The following is a 19,944-nucleotide window of genomic DNA, read 5'->3' as shown; positions in this document are numbered from 1 at the left end:
GGAGAAAGTAAGGAAGTTGCATATTTCACCTAAGCTTCAGAACACTGAGTTGTCCCTGCCTTGGGCTGTTTTGTTAATTCCAAGATTGTCCCTGGTTTTATTACTCTCACATTAAGCATTTGCAGACAAGTAGGAACTATTACCGATAGTTCAACAGACTTGTTTGACATGAAAAGACACAAAAAAACAAAACAAAGCCCAATTGTACATTCAGAACTACAGTATGTGACTTCTTTCTCAACACTGTATCAGAAAATATTCCTGCTACTCTGCTGTGAAGCCTGTCTGATGAATTCTCAAGCCTTCTTTTTTTTAAACATTTCAACTCAAGCAATTTCTGTTTGATGTTCAACAGTCAAACAAGCTGTTCAAAACTTTATGAACTTGTGCCTTGTATTCTCTTATAATTCATGTTGGTATCTGTTTGTTTTGAACCCCGTCAGTTAGATGTTATGTCAGGGTTCCACAGCTTTGGTGAAACAATTGTCAATGTCCGATGAATAAAGTCTGCAACTAAGATGCGATAAGAGTCAAAGGACAGTGCCAGCATTTTTATTAGTGCATTTTGTGGAGTAAGAATGAAGAACTACTGTATAGGTACAGTCCTTTACATAAGTATTCGAATCCCTCCTAATGTGTCCCATTTTGAAAAATTATACAATATTGTTGGCAAAATTGAATATCTTAATAAAACCTGAATGCTCAAACTAAAGACTTCAAAAGGCAGGAGAAGTTACAGTAAATGTCAAAAAAGACTACAAAGAAATATTTTAATTTCATACCATAAGTATTCTGACCTCAGTATTTGGAGTAAGCACTCCTGGCAGCAATCAATGACGCAAGTCTTTTTTGATGAGTCTCTACCAGTCTTGGCTCATTCTTCTTGGGAGATTTGCTCAAGCTCTCTTAAGCTGCTTGGAGTAGCCATTCTAATGGTAGCTTTGGCCTTGTGCTTTGGTGTATTGTCCTGCTGAAAGGGATGTCTCTGATGTTAAAAAGAAAACATTTGTATTCTGGTAGTCAGTAAAATGAAACATTGCTCCTGTACAAAGTCCCATACATTAGAAAGTACTTCATACGCTACAATTCTCAAGAAATTGCTTGAAAAATCAAACCACTTTCATAGATTTTTGTTTCAAATGGTCACAAAATTTATTATGAACTCCTGTAAAGGGTGTGATTCTTGAGTTCTTCTCATGCTACTTTAAGGCACATCTGCATGTAGTGAGCTTGTTGGTACAGTAGGAACAATACAGTACAGTCAAGTCTTCTGTTTTTCATTAATTGAAAAATGAGGTGATCAGGGCAAACATTCCGTTCAAAATAAATTGTTTTTATTTTGGTAGTGCAGGAAATTTGTGTCATAGTGGCTATAAAAGAAATATTTACTTTCATTTTACTCAGAAAACAACCTTTTAATCCAACTGCTGTCAAACAAGGAGCAGAAGCACTCAAAAGTGGTCAGTGGTCAGTGGAAAATTACACAGCAAATCTGAGGGTTAGGCCACACATTATCTACTTTCTTAGTACCTTATTTATCTATTATTATCTTACTACCTTATTCTTACTTCACAATTAACAGCATGCCTTTAAAATGTGTTATTCAGATTAACTTGGTTGGGAAAATACTAAAAGAGGGAAGCTGGAAGGATGAGTTTATATTGTTTTTATATACTGACAGATCCTATGTAGAGCAGAATGCAAGCCATAAGTATTAAACTTGAGTTAGACAAAATATGTTGGTAAAACACAGTCATAAAATTGCCTCTCACCTCTCAAATAATATGTTTATTATTCTTGCGTATACAGTGGCAACCTAATTCAATTTATAGTTACAAGGCCTTCAGTGGATGTCACAACCTTTTATCTAACTAGAATCTGTGGTAATGACATGTGACAGATATTTATTTCCTTTTACCAATTTGATTTTAATTTGATGGCCTTTTGAAACTTTGTACAGCACGGCAGATTGTTGTCTTAAAATGTCTAAAATATGTAGCGTTCAGTCTGAATTCATTGAGATGTATTTTAGCTAAAAGCTTTAGATTAATAATGGATACAAATTATTTCCCGTTCAGCCATTTATTAAAATATTAATATAGCAGGATTCACCCACACATAATTAAGATGTTTACAGACCCCAGAGACAGTGGTTCTCCATGCTACACAGCACTACCTCTGCAGAACAAGATTAACTACATTAATGCACCCCATAATGAATCACTAGCAAGGACATTATAGTAAGAGGCTTTGCAATATAAATGATACATATTGGCACATCATGTTGTCATCTGAAAAAGCAGAAAGTGTAAATATCACCAAAGTTATTTGAAAATAGGTCAGATACATTTGATGTCTTTAGAGCAATATAAATTCAATTTAGATGTTTCTTGTTGAGTAGGAGCTCTCTGTTCATGACAAAGAAGCATTTTTGTATTTTTACAAGCCTTCATTTGTGACATTAATTCTTCTCCAAGCTTGCTAACAGCAGACTGTACTGAAAATATGATACTTCACTGAAATTGTGGTAGTCTGCTGTAGATTATTCTGCAGACTTTAAATTTAGAAGGGTAAATAAAATAATTTATACTTTTTTATAGAATAATTGAGACTATAATTTCGCAATACACTTGGAAATGATGAGCCAATCATCTCGGTATCGGTACGGTATCGGTTACATATCTCGGTATGTAACTTGAATTTTGCGTGAAATACGATATACTGTCAACACATCAAAATATGGACCTCAATCAATTGCGCAAAAGAAAATAAGAGGAAAAATTAAAAACGAACTAAAAAACGCAATCCCAGATTTGATGTTATTTCCTTAGCGTGATACAAAGTCGCTTGTAGTGAGAAGACTTTACCTCTTACCCTACTTAAAAACTACCAGTTTAGTCATATGTTATCACATGTAATCATTATTACGAAATATCAGAGGTGTAATTTGACTTAATTCATTAGCGGTCACTTGTATTGTTACCGTATATCTCCATCAAACAAGGAAGGAAATGAGGGGGAAAACGTTTGTTTTTTTCAGAAATGTTCTTTCTACTCGTCTGATGCTACTACATGCCTGATGTCATTTCCTTCTCAACTAGCGTCCATATAACGCAGGTGTTGCTGCATTAAACCTCGCTGAGACACTGAGGGAACAGGAGTACAGCTGCAGATGTTCAATAATCTGATCATTGTAAAACAACAGGCACTGTATTTCAAGACACAGATCTAATTATTCACGACAAAAAAACGGAAGATCGCGACAGAACCTACCTTATCTACAAACGGGACTCTTCCACCAGAATTTCGCAAAATGATTGCAAGAGGATGTTTCGTTTTGACCTTAGTGTTCCACCACGGTAAGACAAATGAAACAGACTTTGATGGATTGAGAATTGCGTACTTCTCGTGTCTTCGCAAAATAATATTTAGTTGGGTTTATTGCGCTGTGTTGTCCTTTGAGTTCAGCACCAAGGACAGCAACGCGTTTACTCGGGCGAATTGTTACTTGAGTGAACGCTACTAAACACAGCTTAATATAATAAGTTAACATAAACGCAAATTACATATCACGTGTGTTAATTAAGAATTACAGTTATTTCTATAAAGTTTAACCGCCTCTTTACAATTCTAATCGATTTTCCATGACATTATATACAAAGCCGTTTTCTTTTACAAATTCAAGGTCATTCGTGCAGGTAGACGATGGTGCTGGATCAAATAGCAATTACTTCTCCGAAGAACTTAATGGAAGTGCTTTGCTATCTCAGTAAATCCTTGAGTTACATTTGATAATGCTTTTATTTTTTTATCAGACTGCTAAGTGATACAAACTCGCCGCATAGGTGCTGTGCGTCTTTATAAAAAAATATATTGCCTCACACCAGATTGCAGGGGAAGTACACCTAATGAAGCGTGATTACATTAACGTATTGCAAAACCTGGCTTATTTCACGATAAAATGGAAGATTTGGAGGCATTCAGGACAGACCATGAATTTTAAAATGTATGCTTTCTCCTTCCTTGCAGTGCTGTCATTACCAGTATCTTCAAATCACGTGGATAAAGAGGATGCCAAGGTAAGATGACCAATTTATTATTCAAGCACACAATTACAGTTTGTGTGAGTCTAATCGAGCTGAATGCTACATTTACATGTTATTTTACGTCCAAGATCTATTTTCAATAAAAACAAAAACGAGCATCTGTTAAAAATATGGGGTAGGAAGAAATGTTTTAAATGTAATCTAATTCTTTAAACTGAACAAATTTATTGAAAATAGCACAATTTGTGTACCGGCACAGATATTGTTTTCACCAACAAAAAAGGAAATATATGTATACATGTACATTATCATATCATCATATAACATATATGCATGTATTATCTGAGAAATGCACCCGTGTTTCTGTTTAGATGATATAATCCTGTTTGGACAAATCTCAATTTCTCCTATTTGTTTTCAGCTAAATTTAAAGGGGTCAGAAGTGGGTCAGATGTGAATTAGGAAAGCACCTCTCGTTTAGTTTTCAGCAGATGCTCTGTAAGGCATCAATTGGGTATTTTCGCATTAGTGTCAGGACAGGTGAAAGAGATTCATCATCAGGGCAGTTTCCAAGAAAACTGTCATGTACTGTACTATAGTCAAACAGTACAATTATGCAACACTTTGCTACTTAGTGTAGTCATTTATTTTTTATGTTTTTTTAGTATTTAGTATTTCTTAGTATTTTGCTACATGTTCTTGGCCAGCTTCCCAGAACTTGTAAATACAATATTTGGAGATCCAGTGGTACCACTTTATTAATTTTTATCAGAACACTAGGTTGCCGTCATTAACCTAAGTGCTCGATATTAAGAGAGTTTTCATCCATTAAATCCATTTAGTCCAGGAGGTCAAACTACAGCCTCCCTCCCCTCCTTACTCCTTCCACCCCTGTCATTACCCCAGTAGCACTCCCCGATCATCCCCATAGCCTCGTCCTTACAGTCAGGTTGCCACTGTCTCACCAGAAGTGTTAAGACGATAAATCAATTCAGATCAAACTACATTCCATCTAGGCTTTGGTTGAACTACTGGAATTTAAATATTTGGGTCTTCGGTTGTAAGTGATACTAAGAGCCACTTAATGTTGTTGACATTAGGCATGATCCATAATATTTGTTCAATTTTTTAGCTTTCTGTTATTCTTTTAACTTAATGTTTTACATACCATATCACCCTCTTGTTGCTGAGAGTTGATTCTTTGTGAGGAAATGGTTTTCTGTAGCAAAATCTAACAGTAAAAGATGTGACTTATCCTGTGACATACAAACAGAAAATGTGCAATATACTGTATTTCTCACAGCAAACGCATTGTATTTATCTGTATCCGGTCAGTACAAGATTGCAGAAGTCAGGTCACATAATACAGATATTCCACATTGTACAGGAAGAGGAGGAAAATAGTAGTTGATGATGTATATGTAATAAGTTTGAAATCAAACTGCATGCAAATACAGATGGTATTCGTATGTTTAAAAAGTGTGATGTTTTGCTGAAGACTGTTAAAAGACAGTCCCAAATCTATACTGCATGTTACAATGTTAACAGGATGTTCCCACACTGCTGTTGACTTGATCAATTCACGGTTTTAATTTCCCTAAAAGCCACAATTCAAAGTATTCTGATTTGTAGCTTAGAACCACTGTGCTTCTGATGCATTAATGTTTTCTGTTCCATATTTATGAGTTTTTGTGAATGCCAAAAACCCGAATGCAGTGAAGTGCCATAACTACATATCTTGACTACAACCATTATAGTTGATGAATATGAAACACACTCCATGTGGCTAAGAGCAAAATGCAATATTGATTTCCAGCTTGAGTAGCTGTTTTTGGCCCAGAGAACAACTGAGTGATCTTGTCTGTTTTCAGGTATCCTGAAAGCTTCCAGCTTGGTATCCTACTTAGATTAATTTTAAAGGCTCTTCTTAAAGGCTGGAATATAAGAGATTTAGTGGTGTATGTTTGAATGGAACTTCTTTACACCTGGTGAAAAAGCTTATTAAGTATTTTTAAGCAAATCCTTGATTTAATTAAGCAATTATGAATAATGTGGAATGAATACAAGGAGCTCCCTAATACATAAGGGGATCTGAGCTACAGTACTCATCCCTGGTAAAACGCTCAGAAATGATTTGAGTTGATGAATAAAGAAAAAAAAAGAAGAGACTGAATTTATGAGATGCTTTAATGGAAACCTTTCTTTAGGTGTATGAAATATGAGCATTTCTGTAATTCCACAACAGCACAATCTCAGTCATATTATATTTCTCATCAGTGAAAAAGGTAGTGACTTTTACAAAGATCAATATCAACGTTTCTGCGTGGTTATATTCAGCATCTGGGTATACTTATCTCTGGAAATGGGATGTAAATATCTTGATTACCTAAATCTTATTTACATGGGAGAAGTTGCAAAACGAAAGCTATCTATTGTATGGAGGGGAAAAAACTTTATTTTATATAGTGCCTTTCAGGTGGCTTCTCAAAGATAACAATTCCATTAATTTCTGTACCCTCACATCAGTTAAAAGGAGACATAACTGCATATCCTTAATGTCTTACTGTGCAGTACTAATATTCAAAAGTATTATCATAGAATCTTGGCAAGTCCTAAAAATCTGTACTAAAGTAAACAGAACAGATTTTCAGTTGTAGTTGTAGGTGCCCCACTGAACTGTAAAAGCATGTTTTATTGACAAAGGTAACTGCATTAACAGTGTTTTCTCAGTTTTGGAAAAATAAAGAGTGCATTTTGGAAGTAAAAGAAAGAAAGCTGGTTTGGTGATGTGTGTGTTGAGGGGGGACAAATATTTTTTTTAAACTGAAGTCATGTTCTCAACCCAGTATTCAGCAGTGCCCAGTTCCACACAAATAACTCCACAAAGTTCTGGTCCTGGAGAAGTCAAAACAGTTCCACAAATTGAACCGCGCTCAAAATACAAAATGCTTTATTAATCTTTTCTTTCCTAAAATAAGAAAAATATTTATAGGGCAAACAAAGGTATTATTGTGGCACAAAACAAAAAAAAAAGAGAAAAGAACACTGTTATGTACAGTATTTAAATAACATCAAAGATCACTATTTACAGTATATGAGAACATCAATTGTATTAAGGCTATGGAAAAAGTTTAACTATATCAAGAGATAAGGCCCACTAAATTTAATAATAGAATCAAACACCCTTAACACGTGTTGTGTTACAACCGTCTAACAATAGATACATTACAATGGTTACATAATCATATTTATGAATTACTACATAGTGTTCATAGATATACATCAATTACATACGTAATATTTATAGATTCATCCAGAACAATGCCCAAAAAATAGCCATACAAAATAGCCATACTGTATATGATATTCCACTTAAAATAATATAAAAATGACAATCACACATTGTAATCTAACATTTATATGACCTAAGATTTAATATTTGCTCACAAAGCAAAAAGTGAGAGAAAGGTTATATTGTATTGTGCTGGTTTCACAAACATATCAATCAACACCTGTTTTATATTAGACAATCCATGACTAGTGCTCAGCAGGGTCTGCAAAACTGCTGCAGAATAATAAGTAACAGCTGAGCTAATGGACGCACCTAACACAATGTTATCTGAAACTCTCATTTTATAAAAAAGAAGGTCATAAATTAAGTTCCTCATTAAGTCCTGTAGGAATAACTGAGTTTTTTTCTCAAAATGTTTTTCTTTTTCATAGTAAAACCTCCAATTTATTTTACCCTTTTCTGATGGAGAATATCAGAGAATGGAGAATGTACACCACATCATTCAGGAGCATTTTATTCACTTTGCAGTTGGTCTTTTTTTACCTGCATAAAATAATGTACACAGGCACTTCAACACTTAATTGGCCTGAGGAGTACCATGTGGAATTCTGCATTTTACATCAAAGGTTTTTCCTAACCTAGAATATGTGAAGATTTCTCTTTTCAATGAAGTATTATGATGATCAGCATCAACGGATCCTTTAAATTATGCACTTTTAATATGAAAAGAGGGGCAGTTCTGCAGAAATTGATTTTAGTTAATCATATTAGTTAGTTAGGGTGTCATGATGCTGCAGTCGTTAGCACTACAACTATACAACACCGGGGTTCTGGGTTCAATTCCTGGGCTGTTATCTGTGTGCACTTTGCATGTGTTTCCTCTGGCTGGTCTGGTTTCCTCTCACAGTTCAAAGACACACTGGTAGGTTCATTGGTTTGGTGCTGGTGTGAGTGTGTGTGCCTGCAATGGAGTGCCATCCACTGGATGAACTGAACCCTTGCTTGCCAGAATAGGCTCTGACTTCCCCACGATCATGAATCAGAACTCATGGTTAGAAAATGGATTGACTTATGTTAGTTATTTAAAAATATTATTAAACAGGGAAGTATCAATAAAACATTTTGCAATATGAAAGATGTGAACAACACTATTGGAACCAAAAAACATTTACTGCATTTCCAATACCTCTTATTACTGTATATAGTTTTCAGTATTTTGAATGCGGTGCTGTTGCATTGCATTCAAGATATTAAAGTAATAGAATGAACATTATTCAGCATTTTGACATCTGGCCATTTTGGTATTTTGTATTTATCATAATTCTGTCCCCTTTTTCTCTCAGTCCAGTTAAAATTTTAAAATGCTTACATACAGTATGTACATTGGACACAGTTCAGTTACAGTTCAGTTCAGAAGTGGTCCTGTTCTCCATTATATTTGAGATGGGGCCCTTAAGAAACTCTAACCTTAAAGAGCTCCAGGTTACCACTGTCTCTTCCTGTCTCCCCAAGCAGGTGATGAAATGCATTGTGGAGGTCATCGCTGACACTTTGTCCAAACCCAGTCCCATTCCGATCAGTCAGGAGTGCCTGGACTCTCTCAGGGGAGGTAAAGTCTATTAAGCATTCCTGAATAATGCAGTACTGTTGAACCTGACACTTTGAAAGGCATAATGTTACATCCTTTAAGAGTGCTGTGGTCTGTATACGCGATGTTCTATTTGAAAATAGAATTTCCATTTATGGTTAGATGTCAGCAAATATAACAACAGGTCATTGGGTAGTTCAATGTCATCTTTCTCTTATAGAAGGCAGTTAGCTACATTTGTATTTTGGATGTTTCTCAGTGGTAAACTTAAAATGTTTACCACTGAGAAAGTTCTTATCAGACTTGACATGCTTCATATTCAGCTGTATGGTACTGTACATGCTAGGAAAAGAACCAGATTGAAATGAACAGACACAGTATGTGTTTGTAAGACAGAACAGAGCAAATACAGTACAGTATGTTGCATTTCTGATGCTTCTATATCCAGCAGAACACTGATATTTCTCTTTTTTGTGTGGAGAGTGAAACGGACAATGCAAGTTCATTGAATGGAAATACTTGTCTCTTCTTAAAACTTAATTGAATAACAAAAACATAGAAGAACATCAGTAAAAGAAGAATCCTTCAGGAAATGCAGCCTCCTTTTTTCAGACTTTTCATTGGTTGATGGGCGTCACTCAGCCTTGAGTCATATGTCAGAAGCCCTAGAAAGTAGCTTTATATTTCATCCTCACCCCTCCAGAAATGTTCAGTGCTGCTCTTTATGGTGTAACTGAGCAGTCTGGCTTGGCAGGACTGGGGTGAGGTCACTAGTATTGTATAGTATAACACTAGTATTGTTACCTGTTACTGCTACTATTATTGATGCTGCTTTAAAAATATTAATTGAGATGTTTGGAATGGGCCTGTGTGCAGTTTCCCTGAATTTACTAAACAAGAGCTTTGGATCGTGTTAATTTTGCATTGATCTTAGGATTTACTGTATATAGGAAGTTCATCTGCTCACAAGAAAAAAATTAGGATGACATTGTAGGTTATAAACCATGATCTGTGAGCAGCGTATTTGCTAATACTACCAGAGTAAAAAAAAGAAAATCAATTGCAGCCATCAATGCCAGATAAACTGGTTATGTAATTGAAATCAGAGCCTCTCAATGGGAAATGGACGATCTTTGAAATTAAGCCAATTTGATTCAGCAAGAACATTCCTTTACTGAAGGCAAATGGCAAGTGCATCTGTGCTACAGTATATGTTTGAAAATGTGTCTGAAATCAGCAACCTCCTCTATCTCTAGGTCAGCAGAAAAAAAAGCTTACTGTGGCCATAATTTAAAAGAAACTTTCCTCCTCTTTGTTGATTAATTGCTAGTTGGCACTAGGGCTAAAACAATTCTACAATGAGCTTCGTGTCAATTACCTCTTAATAAAACTAAAAACTAACTTAAGAACTGATGGGCTGGTATAATTATCACTGCAATCTGAATTATCAAAATATGAAAATTACATTATGCGATGAATATACAATTAGAAGGTATACTGAAGTATGTCTATTTCAGATGAAAGAATCATTTCAATTCTCCGTCATCAAAATCTCCTCAAAGAACTCCAGGAACTTGCGTCTCAAGGTACAGAAAATCTGTTGTACTGTATGACTAACCTGTATAATTTTACATCTCTGTCTATGGGAACATCACTACAGAAGAATACTAAGACCAGGAAGAAGCAATGCAGGTTTTTCAGTATGGTTCTGCAGTTGAAAAATACAAATACTTTTGTATCGGATTCTGAATTAAGAGGCATGAAACAGCTGCATCCAACAGAATAATAGCTTGTACTGTATATGTTGAGAAATAGACCACAATAATATCTGGAAGGTCAAAGAATGAGACAAAGGCTTCTCGGAGCTTTTCTCATTGCCAGCTGGAATACACTGACCTCCTTTCAGTATATAAAATTACCTCAGAAAACTGGCAAATGGTTTTTAATTTGTGGGATGACATTTGGTTTTAAGAGGATTAAACCACTAAGTAAGGCTGGTAAAGTTTAATGCATTACAAACATCCAATTCTACTACAGTAAATGCAGAACAAATTCAAATGACAAATAAGCCACATAAAAATAAATGAATACAAAGTTTTTTATGCTTTTAGGCTTATGTCCTATATGTATTTCAAGTTACATGAGCAAACATTTTACAAAAAGATAAAATGTGTTTTTTTTTAAAAAAGTTTGGGAACAATATTTTTAACCTTTTTTTTCAGGAAATGCAAATTCAAAAAGCCAAATAATGAAGTTGGGATGTAAAAATCCATTGCAAAATATCTTTAGCACATGTGTATGGAAGTAGCAATAACATGATGCCAGCAAGCAGATATCAGATAATCTAATACTATAGTGCAATTTCACTGTTCCCTTTGGGAGCAGATTAGTTGCTTTAATAAATTCCACCTCTACAGAACTTCCAAATGAGCGCTTATTGGAACGGGTTCCATTTCTGTCTATAGGTGCTAGTGAAAGAGCACAGCAGCAGAAGAAAGGTGATCACCTAGAGGATCAGATTCCTGCTGTCCTTGAGGATGCCTTGGACAAGGATGTTCCTGCGGGTAGGTGTGAGAGCAGTGATTCATGTGACATTACCCTTGTCAGAGCATGGAGTTCACACTCAGAAAAAACACAGTGTGCTGTGCCAGCATTTTAGAAACATCTCCATCTTGATCGGTGAACAAAAATTCTTGGAAATGAAAAAAATACAGAGTATGATATATGGCACACATACTGTATGCTCTTCCAGCTTTTCAGGACAAAGCATACCAATATGCTTTGATGTAAAACCACATCACACATCCTGTGTTTACCAGTACAGTATATCAAGCTTTGACTGCCCTAACTTGGAAATAGATTTAATAGATAAAGAAGGTCTATTTTGGTATCTTATTTATAATAGGGGTGGTTAACTTGCATCATTAGACCAGATAGCAAGGCAACAGATATCTGTGAATTACATTTGTAATGCACATCTTGAATGAAGCTACTTAAATTAATGCTTTAATGCACACAGAATGCTTTAATTCATTATAAAAAATTACAAGGGGAAAATACAAGATTGACCTATTTTAAGTATCTCATCCTAATAAATACCTAATCTTTTACAGAGCACCATTTTAGCAGTGTTTGGCTTTCAAAGCTGTGGTTTAGGGTGAAAAGTAGCAAATGCTGGTCCTTCAGTCCTAATTCCCAAAACACTACAGCAGGTAACAATGGTTTTCCCATATCCATTAGCCCAGCTTTCCTAAATAGGGAAGCAACCTTGGATCCTCCATATTTTCTATCCAAGTCTTGATTTAAACAATCTTCAGAAGAAGGGTCAACCACGTAAGTAAAATATTGACCAGATGAAAGTCCTGTAAGTGCATGGGCTTGAAGAATCAGGACTGCCAATTAAGCTTCTAAGAGAAGGAGATTAGAAAGCCTCTTTGTTTAGGTTTTCTTTCTGGAATCTCAAATCTCATTAGATACAGAATTAGTTCTTTGCTCTGTCATAGATGAAAATGTGGCTTATGGCCTTGGCATTCATTTTTTGCAATGATACACAGTAAGGTATAACAAGGAGAAAGGAAAAGAATATGCTTTACCCTTTGGAATCTCTTCATAACAGTCACCAAAAGACAGCTCACCTCTTCTACAGTTCCTTTAGAATCACATACAGTGTCATTGTCAGAACAAGAACAATTATGTTGCAGAAGACTGCATTAAATCTGTTGAGATTACTATCATAATACTTCAGAATCCTATTGTTTCCTTTGTGACATATGGCATCCCCTTGTGAGTACTGTATCTGTGTTCTAAAACCTCTCTTTCCTATTTGTCATTTGACAAATTCAGTCTATTTTGAATGTAGATTTTAAGGTAGAAACCTTCTATCTCATCATCAAAAGGAAACACATTTTAAGCCTGGAATCAAACACGTGAATGTAAAAAATGTGCTTTGTAGGAACTTCCCAGTAAGGAAAGGACTTTTGTGAGGCTAAACCAATAACGACCTATGTTATCTTAACTCACACACAAATATTTTACATACAGCACATGCACTGCACTGACTATATAAAACTGTGTATTATCAATATTTGTGTGCATAAGAAATGCTGAGATTGAATAACAGAGTTGGCAACACCACGAATATTTTGGTCTTACTTTTCCGAGAAGTACTCCAAGGATCTTTCTCCCAGGAAATGCATTAAAATGAGACGGGATCCTTCACTGTCCCCCGTTTGAAAATATCATTTATAGGATTTGATTATCTCTAAAACTGTATTTTACCTTGCCAGATTGTTATGCAGGCTCATTTAGTTTTCTGTGATGTTTTTTTTTTAGTCACTTCTTCTATCGATTTCCCTTCACAGATCAGTCAATGCTGGACGCCCTGAAGAAACCTGCGTCCTACAAGGAGACAAGACGAGTGGATTTGAGGGAACAGGCCCTGCCTGCGCAGAAGAGAGAGGCGGAGCTGAGCGAAAACGAAGTGGAAGAGAGTGAGGAGAGCGACGGTGAGTCGCGGGAGGGCAATGAGGTGGAGGAGCCCAAGGAGGAGGAGAAGCGAGAGGGAGGCCCTGAAAAACTCATCCCAGCTTCCCTGAGCCCGGAAGAAGAGAAGGCCTCTGTAGGCACTGAGGGGAGCAAAGAAGAAGAGATGCAGCTGAAGAGCAGGGAGACTTCCAAGCCTGTCTCCAAGGAAGGCGGAGAGGACATTGAGAGTGATGGTGTCTTCCAAGGAAAAGCAGAAGGCGAAGAGAATGAAACTGAAAAGGAAGACAGCTCGGAGGCAGACAAAGATGGTATGACAGTAAACTCCAGAAGCTTTGACTTGGATATTTAAGAGGTGTAAACACAAACAAGGTTTTAATCTATAAATACAAACTTTCTTTTTAGAAGAAGGTAACCAGATAACCAGCCACTGGATAATGTATGCCCCTCAAAATGTCCCTGTTTTGAAAAACAAAGCCTTTAACTACAGTAAATGATCATTTTAAACTTGCCTAGAATTCCAGTTTGTCAATAAATGCATCAGTCTGCTGTACATATTTCTGCTAAATCTGTGAAAATCTAAGGTTCTCTCTCCTCCAGTGGAGGGGTGAAGGGAAAAGAGAGGATTGTTGGGGTTTTTAAATCATATCATTGTATTTATTCTATCCCAGTCCTTACATTTGATTACCATAAAACACAAGCAGCAAGGTGCACTCTATTGCACTTCAGATGAGATTAGATGGCCATTGGCTACAGTCTTTTGATGTAACATATGGAGTACAAAGTACTTTTTCGTTTTTTTTGGAATCTGCTTAATATGGAAAACTGACTTCCAGTTAGGAGAATTTCCAGAGCCAGTTACAGAGATAAAAAGCTGAGTGTCGCAGAATGTAGCCAGACAGCTTTGAGATTTTCAGGAATGACACATCTATAAACCTAATTCTGCTAAGCAATGTTTTAAAGAGAAGTGTCCGGGTGCTTGGTAAGAAAAATATATGGATAACTTTAAAACTATGAGGTTTCATTTATGATGCCTAGTTTTTGTATATAACCCTACCAGGCCCCATTCCTATAAGCAATAAGTATTGTAGGCAGAAGTGATCCATTAAATCTGACAAGCATGACATGCATGAGACATTAAACATGTTAAGAATTTCACCATACTGCTGGTCACGTTGATTATGTAATGGATGCTGAAACAGCATAAGAAAAACAATTTTCCTAAGCAACGTGCAGTTTTAAAATATAATTTAGAGAATTTGATTATTCCTGAAGTTGAATTTTAACTTGCAAGATCGTTATGCTGACTCATTTATTTTTTTATTTTTTTAATCACATGACTCCTCCATGTGAATACAGAAGATTACCACATGTTGTACAACAATACTGTACACGTTTCCAATAAATTATGATTTTAAAAAGAAAAAAAAGACTCAGTTTTGCCAGATTGTTCCACATTTGATGATTTGAATTGGTTTTAAGTCATCATGAACTCACACCATCCCAAAATATTAGTACTGTTTAAATAGTTTTCTCACTATAGTGCCCAACTTGCTAGTGTTAAAAAGAAGGTATGTAATATGTACCTATAGGTTACACTACTTTAAAATGGTCTAAGCATATCTTCCCAAATTATGTTTAAATATTCCTGAGAATATCAGCGATGGTATAGCAAAGCACTAGGTAGCCGTGTCACACAGCAAAAATGGGAAAGAATATCAGGCTGTCATTTACAAACACAGCTTCATTACTTTTCAGAAGATGCCCTTACTAGCAATTTAAATGAACAGTAAAATAAATATTTGTTCACATCTGACCCCCGGAGAAATACAAATGGAGTGAACACAGCTACATGTGAAAGCAACCCAGGAGAAAAACACGGCGCTTGTGACAGGCTGAGCCTACCAGTGTGAAACAAGAACCTCATTACAAATAGTTGCCTCCTGCTGAAAACAATTTCTTCTAAGGATTATAAGAGCAATCATCTTTCCATTCTGTACACAGGTTCTAGGACAGACGCCGCGACCAGTGTTCCAGAAGTTCACAAAGTGAAGAACTCGCTGCAGGGGGAGGGTGGAGACCAGGAGGAGCAGACTGAAGAGAAACGGTCCAGTGAGGAAGAGGAGGAGGACGAGGAGGAGAAGTGCTGCCAAGAGGGAGAGGAAGGAGGAGAGGCAGACGATCAGGAGGGGGAGAAGAATGGGGAAGACTCCAAGCGGTGGAGCAGGATGGACGAGCTGGCGGAGAAGCTGTCCTCCAGGAAGCGCTCCCAGGGGGAGATGCAGGAAGAAGAGGAGGAGAGAAGCGCTGAATCCTCCCAGACATCTCGGCCTGAAGGCCTCCTCACTCGGGATCTCCAGCGACACCGGCACGCTGCCCAGCACCACTCCAAGGAAGACAGCAGCCAAGAGGAGAGGAGCAGGGCCCAGGAGACAGTGGCTCACAGTGAGGCAGATGAGAGGCGAGAAGAGGAAGGTAGCGCCAGCAGGAAGGCCGAGGTGGTCTTTTTTTCTCTTTCTTTCACACAATACATTCTCAGGCTTTCAAAGCTTTAACAGGGTGACCAAATGCCAAGCAGAGGCTATTAGCTCCACTACATCTGTGCTAAGCAGACAAACGCAGCATGTTGAGCTGACTGTGCAGCTAGGTGTCGAAAAGATCAGTTTTTATGCTTACAAGCAGTTATTTTCCCTGATTTGCACAGGGTACTTCCTGCTGCAAAAGTCAAATTTAGCCGTGCCAGACTGGGTGATTTTGGATACAGGACAAACAATTAAATATTAATTTGGCTAAATAAATGTGTTTATTTTCTGAATATATACAAAATTCAACATCCCATTCATTCACCTAATCGAAAACACAAATACTTGTCAGTCCGTTCTGAATAAAAAATACATACGTTATTATACTTTATTTGGGTCCTGGCTGATATGCTCTGCAGCTCGTTTTCTTAGAAATCAAATGATCTAATGCTCTTGAGACTGTGCACCAGCGCCAAGGGCGTCTTGGTTGCTACCAGTGTCTATGGGAACACTGCTTTACAGTACATAATGGGGAATAGCTTCTGCATCAGAAGCAAACCTTTAATTTACATACCAGGGGTTCTTTATTAATGGAAGATGGAAACGATTGAGTAATGTCTTGTGACACACAGAAGATGCAACTTATATTAGCATATCCTCAAGCCACTCCTGGATAAGCAGCCTTCTATCTCAGAACTCCTCCATGCAGATCAGTAGGTTAAAACTGTAATTCTGCTTACTCCAGTCTTCAAATCACTTACAGTATATGTCAACTTTTGTCCAATGCCAAAACATTAAGTTCTCTTTCTAGTATTTATCATAAGTCTCTTGAATTTAGTTTTACAACCACATAAAAACTAATTTACTGCCTGAAGCTGCTGATGGTTTCCAGATCTTGATTGGTAAATCACCCAAGTGGCTGTTCAGGCTCTGGTTTCTTTTTTCAGTCCACCGTTTCCCTGACAATGAAATAACCCCCCCTATAAGAGGGTTCAACAGTGGTCATGGAGAGCTGCAGAGGTTTCAGTTATTCAATCTAAGTGATCTCTTAATTACACAATCTAATACAGCCCTGCTTGACGAAGACTGAATGTGATTTTAAGCCAGGGATTGAAGGCACCTACAAAACCTAAAGGATTAGGGTTCTCTAAACCCAGAAATGAGCCACTGTACCACAACACGATACAATACCAACCATAGCTTTGAAAACCAGTTTGATTTGCAACAATAAACCCATGACGTTAAACCCTCTAACACTCCAGCACTGAATGAGAACAGGGCCCCACAACTGGTAAATTGAAATGTTGTTACTCTGAATAAACTCCATGAGGTTCTGGCTTATTTTTGTACAAATGTTCGGAGCCACTGTCACAAATCATAATTTCAACTTATGTTCCCACCTTTAGGATGAAACAAGACAATGTACAGTAGCTTTAAGCAATACTGTTGTTTTTTTCTGTGTGAGTTTCTAACCGTAGGGAAGTCAAAGCTTAAAAGCAATCTCCGATTCACAGTTATTGGTGATTTGGTACACTGTTGATTTTGTTTTTCCCAGAGCAGGTATGGCAAAAAGCAAGACGGGCTGCCTTTTGTTTAAAGGTACCATGTACCATGTTCTCAGAATTAACCAGCGTTGTTCATCTATTGCAGGACCAGGAAATAGAGAGTCTCGCAGCGATTGAGTCAGAGCTGGAAAACATGGCACAGAAGCTCCACGAGCTGAGAAGAGGCTAAGCGTCGAGATGACTGCCACCGAGGCACTTCCACTTTGTCTGTTTACAAAAGTGCATTTACACCCTCATGTCTGCGTTTGAATCTCCAGCAAGTACTGTTTTTTTTCCCCATAGTGGCATGTCAAACCTTATTGCTCCCAACCCCAACCACCACATACTGTAGTCCCAGTCAGTGCCCCCCGCTCCTCTCCACGCCCTCATGTTGTGTCCCATGTCTGTCTGTGCTAGGGCTACGTTACAGTATCTCGCCTGCGAATCCAATAATTTTTTGCCCTGTGCAAAACTAAGTGAATAATTAATAATAAATGATAATAACATAATTACATTGCTAATAAAGTGAATAGTTAACAGGGTGGTATATTCCTAGTGTGGTACTAAGTTTCGAATGGTTTTCTTTTTTTGGATATTGTCCTTAATAATGATGATAATAATGAACTTATGCTCCTTGTCCTAAAAGAAGAAACATGCAATAACTTTAATAATTTTTAATAGGTGAATGATTTCCCTGTGATACCTGCAGTAAGGAATTTATCTAAGAAAATCAATAAACTGAGTGGAGATATCTGATGGAATGTCTGTTTTGGTTTTCCTTGCATCTGTAATAAAGGATTCAAATTGGGCCACTTTCACACCGTAGTATGTTTCAAGCCGTACATTAAAAGACAAAGCCTTGGTGGCTGGGCAGCTAAAATCTGTTGACATTTAAAACCGATTTGAGAAAATGTAGCATACTTCCAAAGCTAATTGTTCTGGGCATTAATTACAGTAGCAATGGGGTTTCACTAAAACTTAATTAAACTAACAGGTCAATTTATTGTTTCTTGTTGCGCACAGAAGTGGAATGTGTTCGAAATTAACAGCTTTTCATGGCCATCTCACTTGAGTGGGGTAGGGGACAAAATTCAGAAGGCATTTATGTCAAAGTGCTTCTAATAAGCTGTTTTACTGGTGGCTGATGCATTTTTAACACCAAAACAGAAGACATGTTTCATCTCTGACCCTCCTGTGGTACTATCTCGGCAACAATAGATGTAAAACATGGTTGAACTAGAACACTAAAGATTTAGGGATCTAAGTTGCTCAAAAAGCATCCAGTAAAATAGTAAGTGTGACTGTTGTATAACAATAGAAAAATCTCTTCAGAAACAATGACATATGCTTAGGTGTGCTAGTGTAACTAAAGAAACAATGTTTTAAGAGGGAAGAGAAAAAATTATATGAAATGGTAATGCAACTTGATAGTATATTTCAAAAGTGTCATAGTAATCATAAGATAGAACACATAGCAGACAAGGACACTCAAACGTATGTAGTTATGAAGTACGATGAAGTTAACTGCAAGAACAACACACTGATTTCTCTTCCAAAAGCAGCATGGAAGCTTGGCTTTTTCCCTGTAGGGTGATGGTAGCTCAGCTCAGTCTCCTCTAATCTCTCTGTCAGCATCCTTATAATCTTCACATGTTCTGCAGTTCTCAGATGCTGCATTAGCATTTACATTTAAATTTATTAAAAATGAAATGGCCACACCTCAACAAGCTCGTAAGAGAGACATTGGTCAATGATGTTACATTTTTAAATTGAAACGTCAGTTCTGGTCTCGGTTTTATTAAATTTTGGCGAGTGCCAGGACCCATGGAGCCAAGTTTCAACTATTTTAGAATATAACCAGAAAATCGTAACCTGTTCCGTATTTGTTTCTTCTATGATTTGTTTCTGCTGTGTTATGTCAGCTGTTCATCTGGGGTTTTTTGTCAAAATATTCCTGAATCCTAAAAACCGGCACTTCAGATGTCCCCCAGGTCCCCATGAAGCACTTCAAATGGTGCCGTGAAATAAAATGGCAGAGCATAAGCAGCTGGGCCCAACACAGTGTGTCCAGAAAATGAACCATCTGTGGGTCAGAATGTCTATTCTTAAAACTGTACCAAAAGCACAAATAAAACCTTTGCCTCACATTTGAATCCTGAATTTCTTGCTTCTTTTTAGAAGGTTTAGAATAGCACACAGTTAAAAATGACATGAACGGGGACTTATTGTATTAAAAGTATATATTGTATTTTTTAGCTTACTGTACCAGATGTATTTTACAAACCTTACCAAATGTAAATACTCAATCTTATTGCATGTGCTTGATGGAAAGAGTTGAGAAGCAGTTCCCTAGCAATGCTGGATAAAAATAGAATATATTATCACCATGGCAGTACCTCACTGTTCTTTATTGACAGGTGGTGGGCACAGATGGGCATCTGTGCGACCAATTAAAAAAAATACTCTAAAT

At 37.0% G+C, this 19,944-nt stretch overlaps 1 protein-coding gene across 1 annotated transcript; it reads left to right on the top strand.

Annotated features, from left to right (window-relative positions):
• The first annotated feature begins 2,865 nt into the window (after nt 1-2,865).
• Nucleotides 2,866-18,227, top strand: chga (chromogranin A). The gene is made up of 8 exons (XM_088924542.1): nt 2,866-3,359; nt 4,030-4,079; nt 8,854-8,947; nt 10,444-10,512; nt 11,392-11,490; nt 13,288-13,719; nt 15,413-15,906; nt 17,581-18,227. The coding sequence occupies exons 1-8, from the start codon at nt 3,314-3,316 to the stop codon at nt 17,662-17,664; spliced, it is 1,368 nt and encodes a 455-aa protein (XP_088780668.1). The 5' UTR covers nt 2,866-3,313; the 3' UTR covers nt 17,665-18,227.
• The last annotated feature ends 1,717 nt before the right edge of the window (nt 18,228-19,944 follow it).

The sequence above is a fragment of the Atractosteus spatula genome, chromosome 9 (genome assembly GCF_055471065.1).
Source record: "Atractosteus spatula isolate fAtrSpa1 chromosome 9, fAtrSpa1.hap1, whole genome shotgun sequence".
NCBI lineage: Eukaryota > Metazoa > Chordata > Actinopteri > Semionotiformes > Lepisosteidae > Atractosteus > Atractosteus spatula.
The sequence above is the reverse complement of the archived record's forward strand: the minus strand, read 5'-3'. Positions and strand labels throughout refer to the sequence as shown.